The 18377-nt window shown below is 36.2% G+C and overlaps 1 protein-coding gene across 1 annotated transcript in view; it reads right to left on the bottom strand.

Moving 5' to 3' along the window:
- Positions 1 to 2973: 2973 nt before the first annotated feature.
- YLPM1 (YLP motif containing 1) overlaps positions 2974 to 18377 on the bottom strand; it is a 71546-nt gene continuing 56142 nt past the window's right edge. The window contains exons 17-21 of the mRNA XM_036262746.1: positions 16980 to 17060; positions 13809 to 13860; positions 8544 to 8674; positions 5069 to 5251; positions 2974 to 4491 (exon numbers count right to left, since the gene is read on the bottom strand). Of these exons, the coding sequence (XP_036118639.1) occupies positions 5105 to 5251; positions 8544 to 8674; positions 13809 to 13860; positions 16980 to 17060 (411 nt within the window). The 3' untranslated portion in view covers positions 2974 to 4491; positions 5069 to 5104. The remainder of the gene's footprint in view (positions 4492 to 5068; positions 5252 to 8543; positions 8675 to 13808; positions 13861 to 16979; positions 17061 to 18377) is intronic.

Here is an 18377-nt window from a genome sequence, read left to right as displayed (position 1 = left end):
TTTATACTCATATCATAACACTGGGTCTGCCTTGCTTCATGGCAACCACTGGCTGAAGAAGAATGTCTCATTTGAAGACAGGGCAAGCACTCTGCATCAGCCTAGTCCCCACCATGCCCACTAAGGCTGAGAGCCAGCTGCCATTATCATTCTGCTTCTGCTCTTGTTTTTCTCATAGTAGTGTCTTAGAAAATCAAACTTGTACTTATATCTCTTCCCAAAGTAGGAAAACTAAAGATACACAGATTGTTAAATGTTTCAAGGAAAACGGGAAAGAGGATAGTTTTCCATGAGACTGAAGAATATAACATGCTTATATTCTATTGGCCAATTCTCTCAATTATATCTTCCTGTCCATAGCAGGCATTTGAACTTGTGATGCCTGGTTTATATAATATTTATGGATATGCCACCAACTGGAAGATACACAGTGAAAAAGCAAACATAAGAATTTAAGTTTTGTAAATTACACACATTTAACCAACCTGTATGAATTTTGTATTTAAATTTATCACATCATCAATTGTAAATAAGCTTGTTGAGCATCAAATGTACATAACAGTTATTGAAGGTGAGTAAAACACAGTTCTTACCCTCTAGGAGGTTGCATTTAAGGAAGGGACGGGGAAGAAAGAATAGACAAGTATATAAATTACTCCACTAGAAAGAGAATTTAAGATCGTAGAACAAATATAAGCAAAACCCTATAAGAACTGGAAAAGAGGGAGCAAGAGAAGAAAATCAGGAACAGCTTTAGGGAGAAGGTATCATGACAGCTGGGCCTTAACCTACTAATAATTTCTAAGGGATGAAATAACAAGGAGGCAGTAAAACAATAAGTTGTAGAGAGTGTTGAGGAAACAGTACACCAGCAGTCTATGTAAAGGATGCCATCAGTTGTATTCCTTCATTGGTAGAAATTAGGCAAGTATAGGAAGCGGCAGAGTGAATAGGATGGAGTACTACCAAGCAATAAAAAGGAACAAACAATCGATACATATAACAACATGAATGACTGTCAAGGGAATTATGCCAAGGGAAAAAAGCCAACCCAAAAGGTTACAATACTATATGATTGCATTTATATAAACATTCTTTAAATGATAAAATTACAGAATTGGAGAATAGATTACTAGATGCCAAATCAGAGATGGGATGGAGGGTGAGAGGAAGATGGGAGTGGATATACAAATCTAGACATATGATAAAACTATACAGAAACATACCCACACAATATATATTCCATACCATGAAAAGAATAGCAATACAGATAAAGCAATAGATAAAAATTTTCAGTAAAACTCCTTATAATAAGAAAGTACCTTTGGAAAAATTAGAAAGAGGGAGGAAAATGAAAAGGGAGGAAAGTGTAGAGAGAAAGAGAAAGGCGAGGGAGGAAACGAGAATGAATGTTCTATAAATGATCTGAATGACGTTGAAGATGTACTATTAAGGGGAAAAAAAAACAAAATAAAAAAACAAGGTGACAACCTGTTGCTTTTACAGTTCTAGCAGTAAGCCAGGCAATAGACATCTATTATTACCAAAATACTTGCAACTTGCATAGTCAGGAAGATACAATACTTAAAAAGCTGAGGACCCTCCAAAGTAAGAAAATTTGGGTTGAAACTTTTAGTCAATCCAATTCAGAACTCATGCTTGGTCTCCAGATGAGATGGTACTTACTTTGACTTGCCCAATCAACATTAAGAATTCTTTCACTAGGGAAATAAATCCATCTAGAAAATTTAAGATTTTATCTTTGTCAATAAACTTCTGAATTAATCATTGATATCTGAATCAAATTCACACTTCTAGAAAATTATGTGAATCAAATAAGGGTCAGCAGACTACTGTGTATTATTGACAGCCTCTGATCTCTGTAACCAGTCACAGCATATTTTGACTATGCCGATTTAAGCCTAAATACGTGATTCCCAAACAGAAAAGTTTCTGCATCTCATCTACCAAGTTACTCGCACGGGAAGTTTATAAGAAGAGTTGAATTATTGAAGTGAGAGGTTTTAGACTTAGTTTAAAAGATCTGAAATGTTAAAGATATAAGGAACTTGCCCCAAATCAGAGTATTTTGTATTAAAACACAAGCCTCACAAGATTTTAAATAAACTTGATAGGATTAAAATACAGATTTTAAAACACATATCAGGCAGTTTTCTGAGATGGTAAGAAAAACAATGTTAATAAAACAACAGTAAAATGCTAGCAAATAAATAAAACCCAAGTGTGGTCCTCTGTTCTCTAAGGATCTCTCTTAATACTTAAAATACCTGTGCTATCAAGGCATTTTCTACCTACACCAAATTTCTCCAATATATTCTTAGACCTCCTATTTTATTCTGCTTCTAGTGATAATGCAAATTCAAGAATTTCTTGAGTCTTATATCAAACTAGCAAAGTCAAATATTGAATGGCACTTCTATGTATTTCATGCCTCTTGGTGTCTAATCTTTTCTTCATTAATATCCTTTAATTGAGGTTATTTGCTATACCAATATCTTAAAGTAGGCAACATTCTATGTTCATCCCCTAAGGCCATTTTAATCCCTATCTTCCAAAAATCGGCAGAGGCCACTTCTGACTCTGTTCACTCTTCCCCAGACCCTCTTGACATAAGATCACAGACACAAAGCCATCACTACAAGGCAAAAACATGGCGAATTTAAAGTGATTTGTGGGTGAGTACCACTTATTTCATTGGCATTCTGAACACTGCCTGTCAGAATATAAAAAGGTTATGAAGACTGAAAGTAAAACATTCTCTGTAAGAACATATATACTTCCATTTTCTTCTGAACTAGAGAACACATTCTGTAGGTCTTTTTACAAACAATAATTCTATTGGCTATCTTGTGATATACCTTCACTCAACACAATAAAAGTGGCTGAAAAGTAGCTTGTTAAACACCACCAACAGTGGGAGGGTTTTTTGGTGTGTGTGTGTGTGTGTGTGTGGTTATTTAATGTAGTAAACTGTACATTCAATATTGACTTGTTAATAAACTTAAAGACTCTTACATGTAAACATTCAGAATTTCAGAAAGAATAAAGGTACAGAAAGTTATCAGGAGTTTCCACTGAATTAATCTTCAGTACTATAATTTCAAGTTCTTGAACCCAAAGTGATACTATTAAATACTAATAAATATTCTCTATACATACAGTATTTAATATAGATCATATAACTAAAAGTTTTTGTCTGTAGCCTGAAAGTGAACATTTCCAGATATTTAAGCCCCTTTATGAACAAATTTACAACTTGTTGAATTGGATTCCAAAGTGTTTGAGGAAGAAGGCTCTTCTCTGTCTTCTCTGATGCTAGAAAATGACATATTTTTCTTTGCAGAATGGAAAAGGATAAAAGAGCTCCTTTTCTGTGTTTATATAGGAATGCGATCTGGGTTTCAGCTCTGTAGGTTCCACCTGGTACTATCCACAAGAGAAAAAAATCTGTGCAGAAGGCCACACTTTCCAATCATGAGCAATCTGGCAAGAACCTGAAAACCTGACAGGCTTACAGGCTGCCTGCCAGAGGGCTCTGCATCTCTATACTCTTTCCCTGCAACCTTGATTTAAAAATCAACAACTGAAGTTCAGCAGTAAGGCAATAAGCTCCCGAGTTCCATGGAGTACATCAGTTCTGCCCACCAGGTGTCAAAGTCAGAGCAAGGAAAATAAAAACATAACAGGATCAAGGGATAACATAAACAGAGGAAGGGAAGAAAAGAAGAAGGAACAGAGAGAGGATCAAAAAATCAAGTAATAAAACATCATGTTACAGAACAGATGTGGCTCCAAGGAACAGATTGAGTATTTGAAATAGTCTGTACCAATCTTGAAGATACAAAGATAGAAAAAGAAACCAGCAATAAAACAAAGATGAGTATTTTGAACCACTGAGCCTTGTGTTACAACATGCACACAAGATTCCCTGCACTCATGGGATCACTGAGCTAAATAATACTCACTGGGAAAGAGGTTTTGGGATGTTTGGCTAGCATGTAATTAGAACGCACCATAAGAAAACAAGCAAAATTAAGAATACAAGAGAAAGGGGCCCATGCTACGCAGCCCATGAATCTCATTGGCTTTATCATGAAAGTTTATTGTTTTTAATCCTAGTACAATCAGCTACCAGTTACATACAGTAAAAAACAAAAACAGCCACAAAGCAATGATGATAGAGACAGTCTGTGACATTGTACAGTGGAGGAAAATTCTCTGTTGGAATCCTCTAGCAGATCCCCACCTGGTTCCAGCAGTTAAGCTATCACTCCCACCCTCCCCAAAATAGTTTTTAAAAAATTAATGTCTTGCTTAGGTACAGCAAGACCCTAATGCCTCTTGGGGACACTGGAGAACTTTAAAAAACTAAAGCAGTAGAAACAAAACAAAAACTGAACCGTGGAAGCAAGGTGACACACAATGCAGCTCCATGAGGTCTCGGCTTCAGATCACCTCAAAGCGAACCATCTGGAAAGAAAAGAAAAGGCTGTCATGCCAGGAAAAAACAGGCAGAAAGTTCAGTAGACCATAGTATAGCATCGCTCCACTTCTTCACAAATCTACAGAATCCACGCTTTTCTTAAATCTTGTATTTTTGTTTTTGTAAATGAGGCAGGTTGCAGAAAATTGCTTCCTTTTATTTTTTATTTATTTATTTTTTGTTCAGGTAGAGTGGGAGGGAGAGAGAGGAACAGAGAGAGAGAGAGAAACATCGATGTGAAAGGAACACATCGAGTGGCTGCCACCCGCACAACCGACCAGGGCCGGGGACAAACTGCAACCGAGGTACGCGCCCTTAGCGGGAACCGAACCCGGGTCTCTCAGGACCGCAGGCCAACGCTCTAACCACTGAGCCAAACCGGCCAGGGCGAAAATTGCTTCCTTTTAGAATAATGTTTACAAATGTTGGCAGCTAACACATACTTACTCTTTTAGAACCAGAAAATACAAAAAGTGAAGCATTTAAAACAAAGCATGCTGTCTATTTTATCTCAAACCCTTCAAAACCAAACAGTAGGCTACTTACATGACCATGTATCCTTACCTTAGAGGAACAAGGAATCCGTTCGAAAACTAAGTCTCATATATATTTGGTTCGATTGAGGGCTTTTTCAGCCAGGTGACCACTTTCATCTGTGATCTTCTCCCAATCAGTCTGTCCGACCACAAAACCTATGGCCCTTTTCCTATCTGCATCCTTCTTTTCCTCCAGGTCTGCCCATCTCACCTAGAAAGAACACAGCATTAGGCTGGGCTTTTGGAAAAACAAATATGCAAAGGCCTTTTCCTCTCTGGATAATCTAAGGGGTAGGATAACTAACATGAAACCAGGAGCTTAAAAAATTAGAAATTAACTGGGAGAACTGGAGAAAGGCATATATCCTAAGTTATAGAAAGCTCTCTAGTTAATCACCAGTCCTAACCACTCTACCTCCCTCACGGTTCAGCTCTCAGCTCAGTCCTGTCCCTTCCAATTCCTGTTTAGTTCACTGACCCCATTTTTTTACCTCAAGCAGAGTACTAACCTCCACCTAGTCTTCCTACCTGCATTCTCACTCCCTCCATCCATTCTGCTAGAGCAGCGGTTCTCAACCTGTGGGTCGCGACCCCTTTGGGGGGCGAACGACCCTTTCACAAGGGGTCGCCTAAGACCATTGGAAAACACATATTTCCGGTGGCGATTCATAAGAGTAGCAAAATTACAGTCATGAAGTAGCAACGAAAATAATTTTATGGTTGGGGGTGGGGTTACCACAACATGAGGGTCATGGCATTAGGAAGGTTGAGAACCACTGTCTAGAGTGATCTCCTTAAAATGCACAGTTGTGACTCTCACCTGCTTTGAATCCTTCCCCTACCTGCAGAGTAAAATCCAAGCACACAGGTCCCTCTGAATCTAGCTCTGTCTACTCTCCTGCAGCATCTCTGGGCAGTGCCTACAGAATAATGACTCTCAGCTAGAAACGACTTCGTTTTTTTAAAAATTAATTTATTTTTGCTACAGATGCTTCTCCTTTTTCCCCCACTGACACCCCCACCCAGAAATGACTTTTTAAATGTCAGTGTCCCTCCTAATTTCCCAAGAGGTACTGTTATTGAGATCTACAGTATCAATGTGGGATTTTTTTGCCATTTATCTTATCTGTTAAAAATGATCCAGTACAGAGAAATGTTAACATTGAAAATTTTGAGGTACATATAGTTCATCCATTGTCACTAAAAATATTTCTAAAATGAATGAGTTCATCAAATAAAACAAGGGATATATTCACCCTCCACAGTCATCAAAGAAACAAACTGAAAGTCCACTTGAGCTTTCAAGTGATAATTTTATACCCAACTAAGCAAGTTAAACTTTTAATAAATAAACTAGATTTTAAAACCTAACCATTTTCGCAAAATTCTAATAGGATTAATTCTACTGAATGACCGTTTCTTATAGTGGAAGTTAATCCCAGGAACCTGCCTGCTATTTGTAAAAAGATGAGTTATAGAAATCAAGAGAGCCCTGGAAAGGAATGAATAATGAATTCTGCATTCCTTGCTACCTGTAGGATTTCCTGGTGCTCTGATGTTGATTTTGGTGAGTGGTCTGAGAGAGTTAAAAAAAAATTATTTGAAATGAGGGTGTGAGGCAGGGGAGGAGAGTTCAAATGGAGCCACTTTAAAGAACAAGGAGCCCATAGCTCAGTTCTTTTTGCCCACCTAATTCACCAAGTAAATTATATGGGATCACAAACTCCTTATTGAAGAGGGTGATAGTTACCAGACTAAAAATGGAGAAATATATTTCTCACTTGAGATTATTCATTGCTACCAGAAATACACCAAATTATCATTCCAAAGAAGAGTTATTTGTATTCGGTTGCCCCAACCTTAAAACTGGAATAAGTAGTGTCAATACCAGTAGTCCCTAGGTGGGACTGGGCACATAAAAGCCACTAATATACTCTACCCTCCCCAACCCCTCAAGCTACATAAACAAAAGGAGGACCAAGAGACTGTGAAGTAAGTGAAAGAGCTTTGAAACTTTGAAACCTGGAGTTCTCTGTAATGGTATCCACCATAACGAAGTTTTATTCTCTTACAATAAATGTTCTTTTACTAGTAAAGTACTGATGAAGTTCATAAAAAAGCAATTATGTATGAAGATAAGAAATGATATACAACCTCATTCTAATTAAAGAAATGTAAAATGGGATACCTTTTTTTCACTTATCAGATTGTGAAAAGTTAAAAAGTTTGGTAACAGCACTGCAGGGGCAAGTGTGGAAAAATAGGTATTTACTTACATGTGGGTGTATAAATAGATGTAACCTTTCTGGAAAGCAATCTCACAATATCTGTCAGAAATGATAAATCATATTCTATGAGCTTGCAGCTTTAGTGCTAAAAATCCACCCTGGGGATATACTTTCAAAGAGGCGCCAAGACATATACACCATGACTTTCACCATAGTATTTATATTAGCAAAAAATGGAAACAACATAATTATCTACCAATAAGGGACTAGATAAATAACTGATTGTACCACCAAACAATGGCACACTAGGAAGTCATTTAAGTAGGTACTTATATACTTATATCAAAAGATCAACAGATTAGCTGGAAAAGGCTTAGGCAGATCATATATAACATGATCTCTTTTGCTTTGTTATTTTGTTTTGAAGGTGATACACAAATATCACTGTTACAGAATGACATCTATGTGGAAGACCTATCCAACTTCATTTCTCTGATCTCTTTCAGAACAAAACTTTAAAAAGCTGTCTACATTTGCTCTCTGTACTTCATTTCCTATTCCTTCTTCAATCTGTTCCTAACTGGCTTCTGTTCTTCAACTCCTGAAGAAAACTTGACTGATTATTGATTAATCATCAATGATCTCCATGTGCCAAATTCAATGACTATTTCTCTGTTCCCAATGTGCCTGTATTCTCTGTTTCATTGAACTCTTTACTTCTTGAAACATTTACCTCTATCTAAACTTCTAAATTTTGGAGTCCTGAGTCCTGTTACCATTTCTAACTTAATTGGTCCTTCACTGAACTTCTGATTTTTCATTCCCAAATTTATGACTCCTCCAGTTTCTCTCCAGTGCAGTAAGTGGCTCCACATACATGGAGTGCTTACGGCCGGAACCCTGTAGAGTCATCCTTGATTCTATCCACTACTGGACTCTACATCTAATCCACTGAGAAGTCCCACAGATTCTCTTTAACACTCTTCTCTGTACCTAGCTCTTTTGCCCATGACAAGATGGCACAAGTGGCCACTCCAAAGTCTTTTAAAGTTGTCAACATGCTGGCCATTTCTGTTCTCCATTTTTAAGTTACTTGTACATTTTGACCTGATAATCTGTAAAGTCTGACTCATTTTTCTGATGTGTAATATGACACAGTATAAAGTAAATTGCTCCAAAAAACAGCATTCATGTGATTATCTGTCTATAACTTCCTAAAACCAGATGTCCCAAAGGGCCCTTCATTTGTTGGCAGTTATTAACAAAGTCTCTTACCCTCTTCTTCCCAGGCTCAGAAGCACGAGTATCATAATCATCAGGGAGCTGAAGATAATCTTCCATTCTGCTGGCAATTGCTTCCCAGTCACGTTTCCTTTTAGTACCAGTTCTCAAGCCGTCCAACTTGTCTGAGGGACAAACACAGAGCCGCGGCATTAAGAAAGAGTGTGAGTTTGCACACGACACACAAACAAGGGAAAAGAAGGCTGGAATACTGTCTGAGGGCACAGCCACATTTCCGAGAGCAGCATCATTTGCAGATCCAAGCTATCTTCTTGGCTGAGATAATATCAAGTTCTGTGCAATTTCCATTATTTATTTGGTATTCATACTGGCAACCATTACATGATGTTGGTTTAACTAACACATACAGGCAGAGCAAGAAAGGCACTTGTCTCTTGCCTCCTTGTCCTGTATTAATGTTCAGTATTAATGTTCTGAAGGAAAATGCAAAGTTGTTTTTGTTTTTAAAAACAATTTCTTCCATTCTTTTTTTTCTTTAACTCACTATTAATACCACCCATTTGATCTGCAATCATGTGTGATACTGTGTCATATGAAAAGCAGGTAGTACCAAAAACTTAATGAGCTAAGTTAATACTTTAAAAGGTTTTAGATTAACAGTTTCTTGGGATCTTGACCTCTGTGAGAAGAATCACCATGAGTTAATGTTTATGAGTAAGTTGACTGTACAAATCACCCCTTTCTTTGGTTATACTATGTAGTACTGTTGACCACTTTGAGGCTAAGGGCTATTTTTGAGGCTAAGGGCTATTCAGTCAAAGTAACCAGATCTGAATTTTCTTTCTGAATCTTCAATCTGAGAGGGCTAGGCTTTCCAAGGACTCTAAACTGCAATCAGATAATAGGAACTGCCGAATCAGAAATTATGAGATACAAGTTTAGGTGTCTTCAAGAACACATGATGAAAATGTGTGGTCTTTTTTATTGGTTGTTAATACTGATTTTGAATTCTACATGTGCAATAATATTATGAGTTATATTTTAGTTATATTGAAGCACTAAACTTTGGAAGCATCTATAGTTATATAAACACACTATTATTCAGCAAATAAAGGAAAACCTAAAAACTTCGGAAACAATAACCACACTACATTGGACTCTATAAAGGGTGCAGAGTGTATATAATAAAAATCTTTTAGGGACCAAGTTGGAGAGAACTTGATATGAAAAGTGCAATGGAAGCAGTAGCAGGAGAGGTTGAGTACATGTTTCAAACGTAGAAGTTTCACACACAACTAACTATACCATACTATAAAGGCTATAAAAACCAGTAAGATTTTGCATACTTGGCAAAGCTTTTATTTCCTAAACCTCTCCCCCATAAAATAGGATTTTAAAAACCAGCAAGGCAAACTACAATACTTTACAAAACTCAAAAGATTTTTATCATATCACTTTGGAAAAATGTTAACACGGATGAGTTCAACAGAAACAGTCTCTTAACCTCTGTAAATCACATGTTGTACCAAATGTCTCTATCTACATGTATATAATAGGATCTTAAAGAAGTGACCCTTTGTACAGGGACACAGTATTAGAAAACCAGTGAAGTTTCATGGACAATAAAACTGTTCTCAACAGTGTGCAGTATTACCAGAGGAGTAGGAAACTCCCATACACTTATTACTACATAAACCTCAAAGGAGTTCCAAACTTAGTAAGATCAACTTTGACATTAAGATACTTCAAAGGAAAGTTTCACATATCAATTCCAAGAAGAACACATGGCCAAGCAGCAATGCAGAAGGACAGTGTGAAAACTGCAAGAACTTTTCCTCATACACTACGTACACAACAGGAGTTATACACCAGGAGTCCTGTATTTGTAACATGAAAGTTCAAAACATGTATTCTAGTTTGAACACCCTTGTTTGTAATGTTTAATCTGAAATGTGATCGTGCACAACATGCTTAAAGTTTCCTTCTTGGGCCGAAGAAAGATTCATACCTCTTCCACGTGGCATCCTGGAAACCCAAACATACAGATGTATGACATAAGGTGAGGGAGGAGGAATCTGGGGTGTTAGTTACAGAAGACAACTGGTGTCTAATACACTTATACTTAAGATTTTCAAAGGTTTGAGTTTCAAAGATGAAGTTTAAGATTTAAATATCCAACTTGACTGGTCACAGAATTTTACCACATCTTCAAAACAGTATATATTATTATAGCGCAACAGAAAAAATTTTTATTTTTTATTGTCTTTTTTTTCTTTATTGATTTTTTTTTTTGAGAGAGAGGAAGGAAGAGGGAGAGAGAGAGCTAGAAACATCAATGAGAAAGAACACCGACCGGCCGCTTCCTACATGCCCCCCACTGGGGACTGGGCCCACAACCTGGGCATGTGCCCTGACCAAGAATCGAACTGGTGACCTCTTGGTGCATGGGTCAACGCTCAACCACTGAGCCACACCGGCCGGGCAACAGAAAAAAATTTTAGATACACCTATGTATTTTCTAAATAAATGATGTTTCCAAACATTTGTTCCTAGTGAACATACAAGGGTTATGTGTTACACAAATCGTAACTGCCTTCCAGTTGTGAAGAGATGAAACTGCCTGACACAAAGAGGGCTAATACACAGAAACTCATAAGCAGAGACAAATGACGGAGATGAGAAAAGCAAAGGAACTTAGTGTGCTGAAACCTAAATCATGTCATTGGAATTTAAGTAGCTTCAAGGCTAAATTCCAGCATCTGATGTGCATCAGGGTGCCTGGGTCCCAGATGCGAGGAGACAGGTGTGACTGAAGGGGGGGAACCGGGCAACTTTCAACAACTCTATGATACCCACGCCAGATATAGCGCAGGCCAGTTCTGAATGTTTCTGAAATTATACCACTTCTAATTTGTAACCTTCAAACACAGGCTGAACTGTATACTATACTTAATGAACACAGATCAAGAATCTGCAATGAAATTTAACCCACTCCTCAAACAATTATAGGTGAGTATTTTCTCATTGGCAGACCCATTTGTGAGTCAAAATTCCTCAGTTACAGAGTCAGCTCTTCTGGCTCAATGTGACACTGCTAAAGCTTAATGTGTTTCTATCCAGTATAATCATGTTACCAAGAGTAACTTAAGAATGTTGGTAAAGCACTAAAATAAGTAAATTAATTTAATAAATTGTACCTGGTAATCAAATTTACTGAATTTGTTATGATAAGGAAGACAACATAAATAGGCTAATTCTCAGATGAAGACCCTCACATTTTAGAGAAGAATCTTCTTTTCATTTGGTTCCATGGGCCAATCTCAAAGAAGCAAGCACTTTCAAGAATGCCCACACTCAGTTTGTCTCTCTCCACAGGTAGGTTAGCTCTCAAGATAACACAGTGGTGCAAGAAGCAAGTCATTACATGAAACATCAATATAAGTCTTATTAAAAATAAACAAAAACCCAATTGCAAACATGTTAGAATTTATTTTCTAGATTCATTACTAGATCTTCAATGCCTTTAATCGAAATGGTTTACTTAACAAATCCATTTCTGAAATTCATTATGTAACATTCTGTCTATAAAATGGACTGAACTTGTATAAAATGTATTTTCTGAGAAGCAAATGGTAGATTGGCCAGAATTTTTTCCAGAAATCAATATCAAGATTAATAGTGTATTTTCTTGAATCATCATTACTACACTCCATTTTCCTTTCTCTTCAAGAATTAGAAAGAAAATTAGAAAATAGACAGGCTCAAGTTTAAAAAAATATATTATCCTTGATCGTATATTACATAAAGCCTCTGGTTATATGCTTAGCTAAAATATTGATCACTTTTACAATCCCTTTGTCTCTTTATAATCTCTCTTTGCCCCAAAATATAAATATTATTTAAAGAATCAGAAAAGAGGGATATAAACTTTACATTCTTACAGGCTATCCTAAAAGCACAGAACTTCTAACATTCTTAATCTAATGTCAAAATAAGAAGATCTAAATTATTATTATTGAAAGTTAAGTAGTGATTATTATTTTCCTATATATTTAATTGCATTTAAACACTTATAAATGCTTTAAAAGTTTAGGGAAGGAGACAGTTGGTTATTGTTATTTCCCACAAGGGAAGACTAGTGGAAGAATATGTCAGTAACCACATACAATATTCACATAACATACATTAGAAAAAAAATCTAGACTTTACAACAAAGCCACTATTCCAGTAATATAGTAATACTACACTTTACGGAACTATCTTTTGACATAGGATCTGGTCAATATCAATGGCAAACATGATCAGTTGGGCAAAATAAAAGGCATAGCCTCTGAGATTATATGTAATATGCACCCTTCCAATGTCAGAAACACAATGTGTCCCAAACAGCGACATAGCTAAATGGCTCAAATTTGTTCTATGAATTTATGATCTTTAAATGGTTACTTCAGTTCTGGAATAACAGCATGATACCAGAAAGAGAAATACAAAGACTATCAGCCATACTTCATACATTGATAAGGTCAATCTTCTCAAAAAGTCCTCATCACATTTTCTTATATTTAACATATCTCAATCCACATGTTAAATGGTTCTCTTTAAGTAAGGCAAAAACAAAAACAAAAAACCTGAAAAACATTTTGAAACATTGGAGGAAAATCCACTGGATATGTATGATTTTCTGCTTGGCAGATAACTTCACACTAAGCAACTCCAACTTTTTATTTAGACAATCATTTTAACCAGTTAACCTCATAATCTGGCACTAAAGGCAAGTTGAAGGAAAATATAAGTGGAATCTTATAAAGCAAGCTCTTAAAAAACCTAAATTATGTATCGCTCCCCACCTAGAAATTCTAATTTATTATACAAGAAAAATAACTGCCCCTTAATTAATTTATAAGCTTCAATATTTATTATTACTATATGAAGTATTCACAATCTGGTTCAACTTTGGATTGCAGTTACTTTTTCAGAAAAGCAGAAATCTCATCAGCACTAACATTTCTGATTAATATAAAAGAATGAATTTCAGACGTGAAAGTATTTTATTACTAAATTTATTACATATCTCTGCTTACTTTAAAATCTTTAAGTGGTACTGAAGGTAAAATACTCTTCTTTCACTCTGTCACAAGATATAACTAGTTAAACTGAAGGCTGGCTAAATATGTAAGGTAGGCCAAAAATCTTGGTTTAAGCAGAACTTTTGGGGAATTTGTTCTTCTTACAGCAGAAAGATCTATGACCATTACCATCAGGTATCACATATAAAAACAGGAAAAAGAAAATACCCACCTAGCTTTGCCTCAGATGTGTCCATCTCCCATTTGCTTTTCGGAATGTAACCCTAAATTGTACACAGAGAGAAGCTCGAAGGGTTAGAAAGAGACACATACATGCATATCACTTTTGAATTGGAAAAGCATTAAAACTGGGAATGGATTTAGTTTCCACTCACTAGTTACAAATATATCCTTAGGGAAAATACAGTCTCATTATCTTTGAAGTGAATTACCAAATTCACAACCTTCACTGCTCAGATTTCAGAGTAGTCACTTCAGATTAGTATCATGAAGGCGCTTTGAGGCAGCTACAGTTCAGGACACACAACTGTAGTCTGAACAACAGATGTATAGTAAATATGGTAAGAATGTACAGTAGTTACTGTGCAGTAGTTACTGTGCTAATATTAATATCATTCAGAGTAGCAGAGGATTTATAATCCTAGCTCGGTTATTTTCTCAATTCAGTTGCTATTCTCAAGTGATAGTAGCTGTGAGGTCCAGAGTGTTTTTCAAGACAGTTACTTTATAGGCCAGCATAATTTCAAATACTCAAGAGAAAGGAGAAAACTTAGTATCACTGAACACAATTATGAAGTTCAAATTCATTTTTAAATGACTCCATCCATTTACCCGTAGATCGTACAAAGGCTAATTTTACTGAGTCAATTTCAGTGCACTTTTTTCATAAACTGGAAACTGATTATTATTACTGATGTCTTCTAAAATTACATTTTCCTATTACATGAAAAACCAGAAATCTCCACAGGCAATTTACATCTTATTTAATAAAAGATGGGTGGTTTATTTCAAACAAAGTCCTATACGATTTTCAAATTTCCCAATGTACCTATTTAACCATGTAGTAATCCTTTCAGTTCACTCAACTGGCAAGTAAGTGTAGGCTTTTTCCATGTAATTTACTATGATTCCCCTTTTTCTTCATTTGGACTCTGTTCTCTATTAGACCCTAACATACAGAACTTAAATACTAGGACTTATGATGTAGAGCAGATTCATCAAAGGTGTCAGCATCTTCTTTTAAGAATCAATATACCTCTTGACTATTGGGAATGTTCAAGTTCATAATATAGACTGACACATAGGTAAGTTGCAAAGTATGTTGAAGATTTCATGACAGTAATGTCTGTTTAAGAGTTTAATAGTGCCATCATTCTTCCAGGAAACCGACAGGTCTTACACATTTGTAGTCTTTAAGCCAGATCAATAATCCAATTTCAACTCATTAGGCAGGATTTCAGATTTATAAATTATAACATCTTTTTCAAATACATTTTAAGAACACACCAAGACAAAACTATGCTGAAGTGATGGTGTTAGAAGTTAAGTATTGATGAAATCTGTACAAGTTATACCTCAAAAATCATCACTAGAATAACTGTAAATTCTAAGTCACACCTACTAGATTCACTGAAGCACTAATGAAGGCAACATATAAAACCAATGATCTCCCCCCTGCCCCAAATTCTCTTAACCAAGAAAAGTTTGGCTTTGGTAATCAGTAAGTACAGAGAAGAAAATGCAAAGCTTATTGAGAATTTCATTAAAATGGTCTGAATGACATGAGACTTGCTCTCAACCCTTTGGTTAAAATTCTCCAAGAATCTTTTACTCTTGGAAGAAAACCCAATAGTAAAAGATCTGGATTCTTCATTTTTGAATGGGTTAAGAGAAGTTTTATAACAAGATAAGAAAAACGAGTATATTAATTTTCCCCTCTACTGGAACCACACCCTGTTCTTACTTAAAACTATATCATCTTCTCGCTGCTTAAAATGTTAAGTCACTTGGAAATAAAAGAGATAGTCTAACAGGGTAGAGTCCTAAGGCTTCCTTGCCAGGTTTCTGATGCAAAAATATAGTATTACATTGTGTTTTATTTTTTAAAAATTAAAAGTTCTAGGTTTTGACCTATGCTTAAGCAAATCAGATGTTATGAACCAAATCCTGAACTGAAATCTCCACAAAAGAAAGACGGAGCTCCAGAAAGCTAACATTATAGACTTCTCACAAGGTAACTTTCTAACACGCATGCTGCAAGTAGCTAAGGAGGTCATGAGCTATATTCCAGAACAGCGTGGACCTTTAATGGAATTTCCTGCCTACATTTTAGCTCATATATGTCAAAATACAACCTAATTAAGAAAAATACTTTGTTTAAAGAAAAAACACATATTGAGACTCAAATGCCATTAACTTTAAAGCTTATTTTTTAATCCACATATGAAATCTAGGAATGTAGAGGCACCATTTCTATATAAACACACAGTTTCTAACCACAGTCCTCCATATCATACATGGATTTAATAGGACCACACCTTAAAGAGCCTGTGTTCTCTGGGAGGTAGGAATCAAGGTTCTTGCTTTGTACATTTTCAGAAGAATATGAGAAGCAGCTTTAGCAAGGGTGAAATATTATGTAAACCAAATAATACTTTGAATTTAAAAAGCAACACTATTCCATGCATTGCTCATCTCTGTACCTCACTTAGCAAACACTAAAAGTAACATAACTCTATAAGGGTCGCATATTCATGAATTACAGGGTAAGGCAAACATCTCTAAGAGGTATGATAAAAAGCATTTACAGGAGTTACACAGGAACTTTGAACTCACACTACATAAGCCTTTAATCAGCCTAAGCAAAATACAATGCCTACACAGTAAAATCATTTCCCCCATCACTTAATTGAATAAAATGCAGAAGAACAAATCCAGCAGTCTATGGCAACCCTCTGCCTCCTCATTCAATACATTTTTCTGCCTCAGTTGACAGAAACTCAATTTTGAGATCTTATAGCAGAGACAATTATGCAAATGGGGTAGGCTGTACCACATATCTGCTGGAGTGCAAGAATGCCCTTTCATATGTAATTGATTTTCTTAAAACATATACTCCCCTAAAGCCACCCACACATAGATGAGTGAGTACAAGGGTAAGATTCTTAGCATTCTTAAAATTTTCTGTTAACAACAAAGGAGAGGGTTCTTTTGGTTAGAAGAAAAATATAAAGTATCCAAAAGTCTCCTTGAAGATGATTATGAAAACTTCTACCACTAAGGTGCATATCAACAGTAATAATCTGACCACAGATCTGAATTGAAACACCTATGAATTTTAATAAAGAGACACTTTGTTCAAAGTGGTTGGTCTGTCTCCTACCAGTTCGTTTTCCTCTTCCTCTGCATCTTTCTTTTCTTCCTTCTGATCCTCGATATTTGCATCAAAATCTTCCATCTCTACCTACACCATCCCAATAATCATAATAATAAAAAAAAGACTGAGTTAACATTTAGAAAAATGCCAAGTCCCTCATTAAGAACTGAAATGAGCACAGTTGCCCAGAGAGAAATAGCACAGACTCATTATTACATACTAAGTAATTTTTTTAAATACGTTTTTATTAATTTTTTAGAGGGAGAGAGAGAGAGAAAAATCAATCGGCTGGCTCCTACACACTCCCACTGGGAATCGAGTCCACAACCGAGGCATGTGCCTTGACCAAGAATTGAACTGGGACCTCTCAGTCCTTGGGGTGATGCTCAATCCACTGAGCCACACTGGCCAGGCCATACTAAGTAATTTTGAACACCCTAAACTTTAAAACAGAACTAATAAAAGACAATAATATTCCTGCTTTTCATTTTTCTGGGATATTTATCTTACAATTTCCTATGAAGTTGAGTATTATGATCTGTCCTAAATTGATAATTATCTGTTTTGAATGCCTATAAATTACTAGCATTTATTTTTAAAACCTTTAGCAGACATCTTTTCAATCAAGTAAAACATGTATATGATTTAAATTTCAAAATGCATGAAAGGGTACAGTGAACAGTAAGATGACAGTAACTTGGTCCAGAATGGTAGCAATCCAAATAGAGAGTAAATGATAAGAGAGGTATATTATAAGGTAAAACTGATAAAACTTGTAGACTGACTACATGGCAGAGGGGTAGGGTCAAGCTTTGGTATAACAAAGAATTGTGTCAAGAATAATGTAAAGAGCCCTGGCTGGTGTGGCTCAGTTGGTCAGGTGTCATCCGTGCACTGAAAGGCTGCTGGTTTGACTTCTGATCAGGGCACATGCTAGGATTGTGGGCTCAATCCCTGGTGCTAAGGGGTGTGCAGAAGGCTGCAGCCAATCGATGTTCTGCTCTCACATTGCTGTTTTTATTTCTCTCTCCTTCTCCCTTCCCCTCTCTAAAAATCAGTAAGAATATTTTAAATTAATTTGTTGGGAACAAAATATTAACACTTTCACAGTGTCTCCCTACAGATTATTTATTATAAAGAGAAAAAGGTAGAAAATTTTGATGGATTCCACCTGAACCAAATGATCAACCCTTAAATCACCAATAGTGAAATAAACTGACATTATATGTCTCCTGATATGATGCACTGAGGATACATCACTTTTGTAGCATTCTTGCTAATGCTTAACCTGAAACTAATCATGTGGAGCCCTGGCTAATGTGGTTAGAGTCATTCCGTTCACCAAAGGGTCGAGAGTTGGTTCCTGGTGAGGGCACATACCCAAGATGCAGGTCATACCCAAGT

The sequence above is a fragment of the Molossus molossus genome, unplaced genomic scaffold, assembly GCF_014108415.1.
Source record: "Molossus molossus isolate mMolMol1 unplaced genomic scaffold, mMolMol1.p scaffold_m16_p_1, whole genome shotgun sequence".
NCBI classification, from domain to species: Eukaryota; Metazoa; Chordata; class Mammalia; order Chiroptera; family Molossidae; genus Molossus; species Molossus molossus.
Note: the sequence above shows the minus strand (reverse complement) of the source record. Positions and strands in the feature narration are given on the sequence as shown.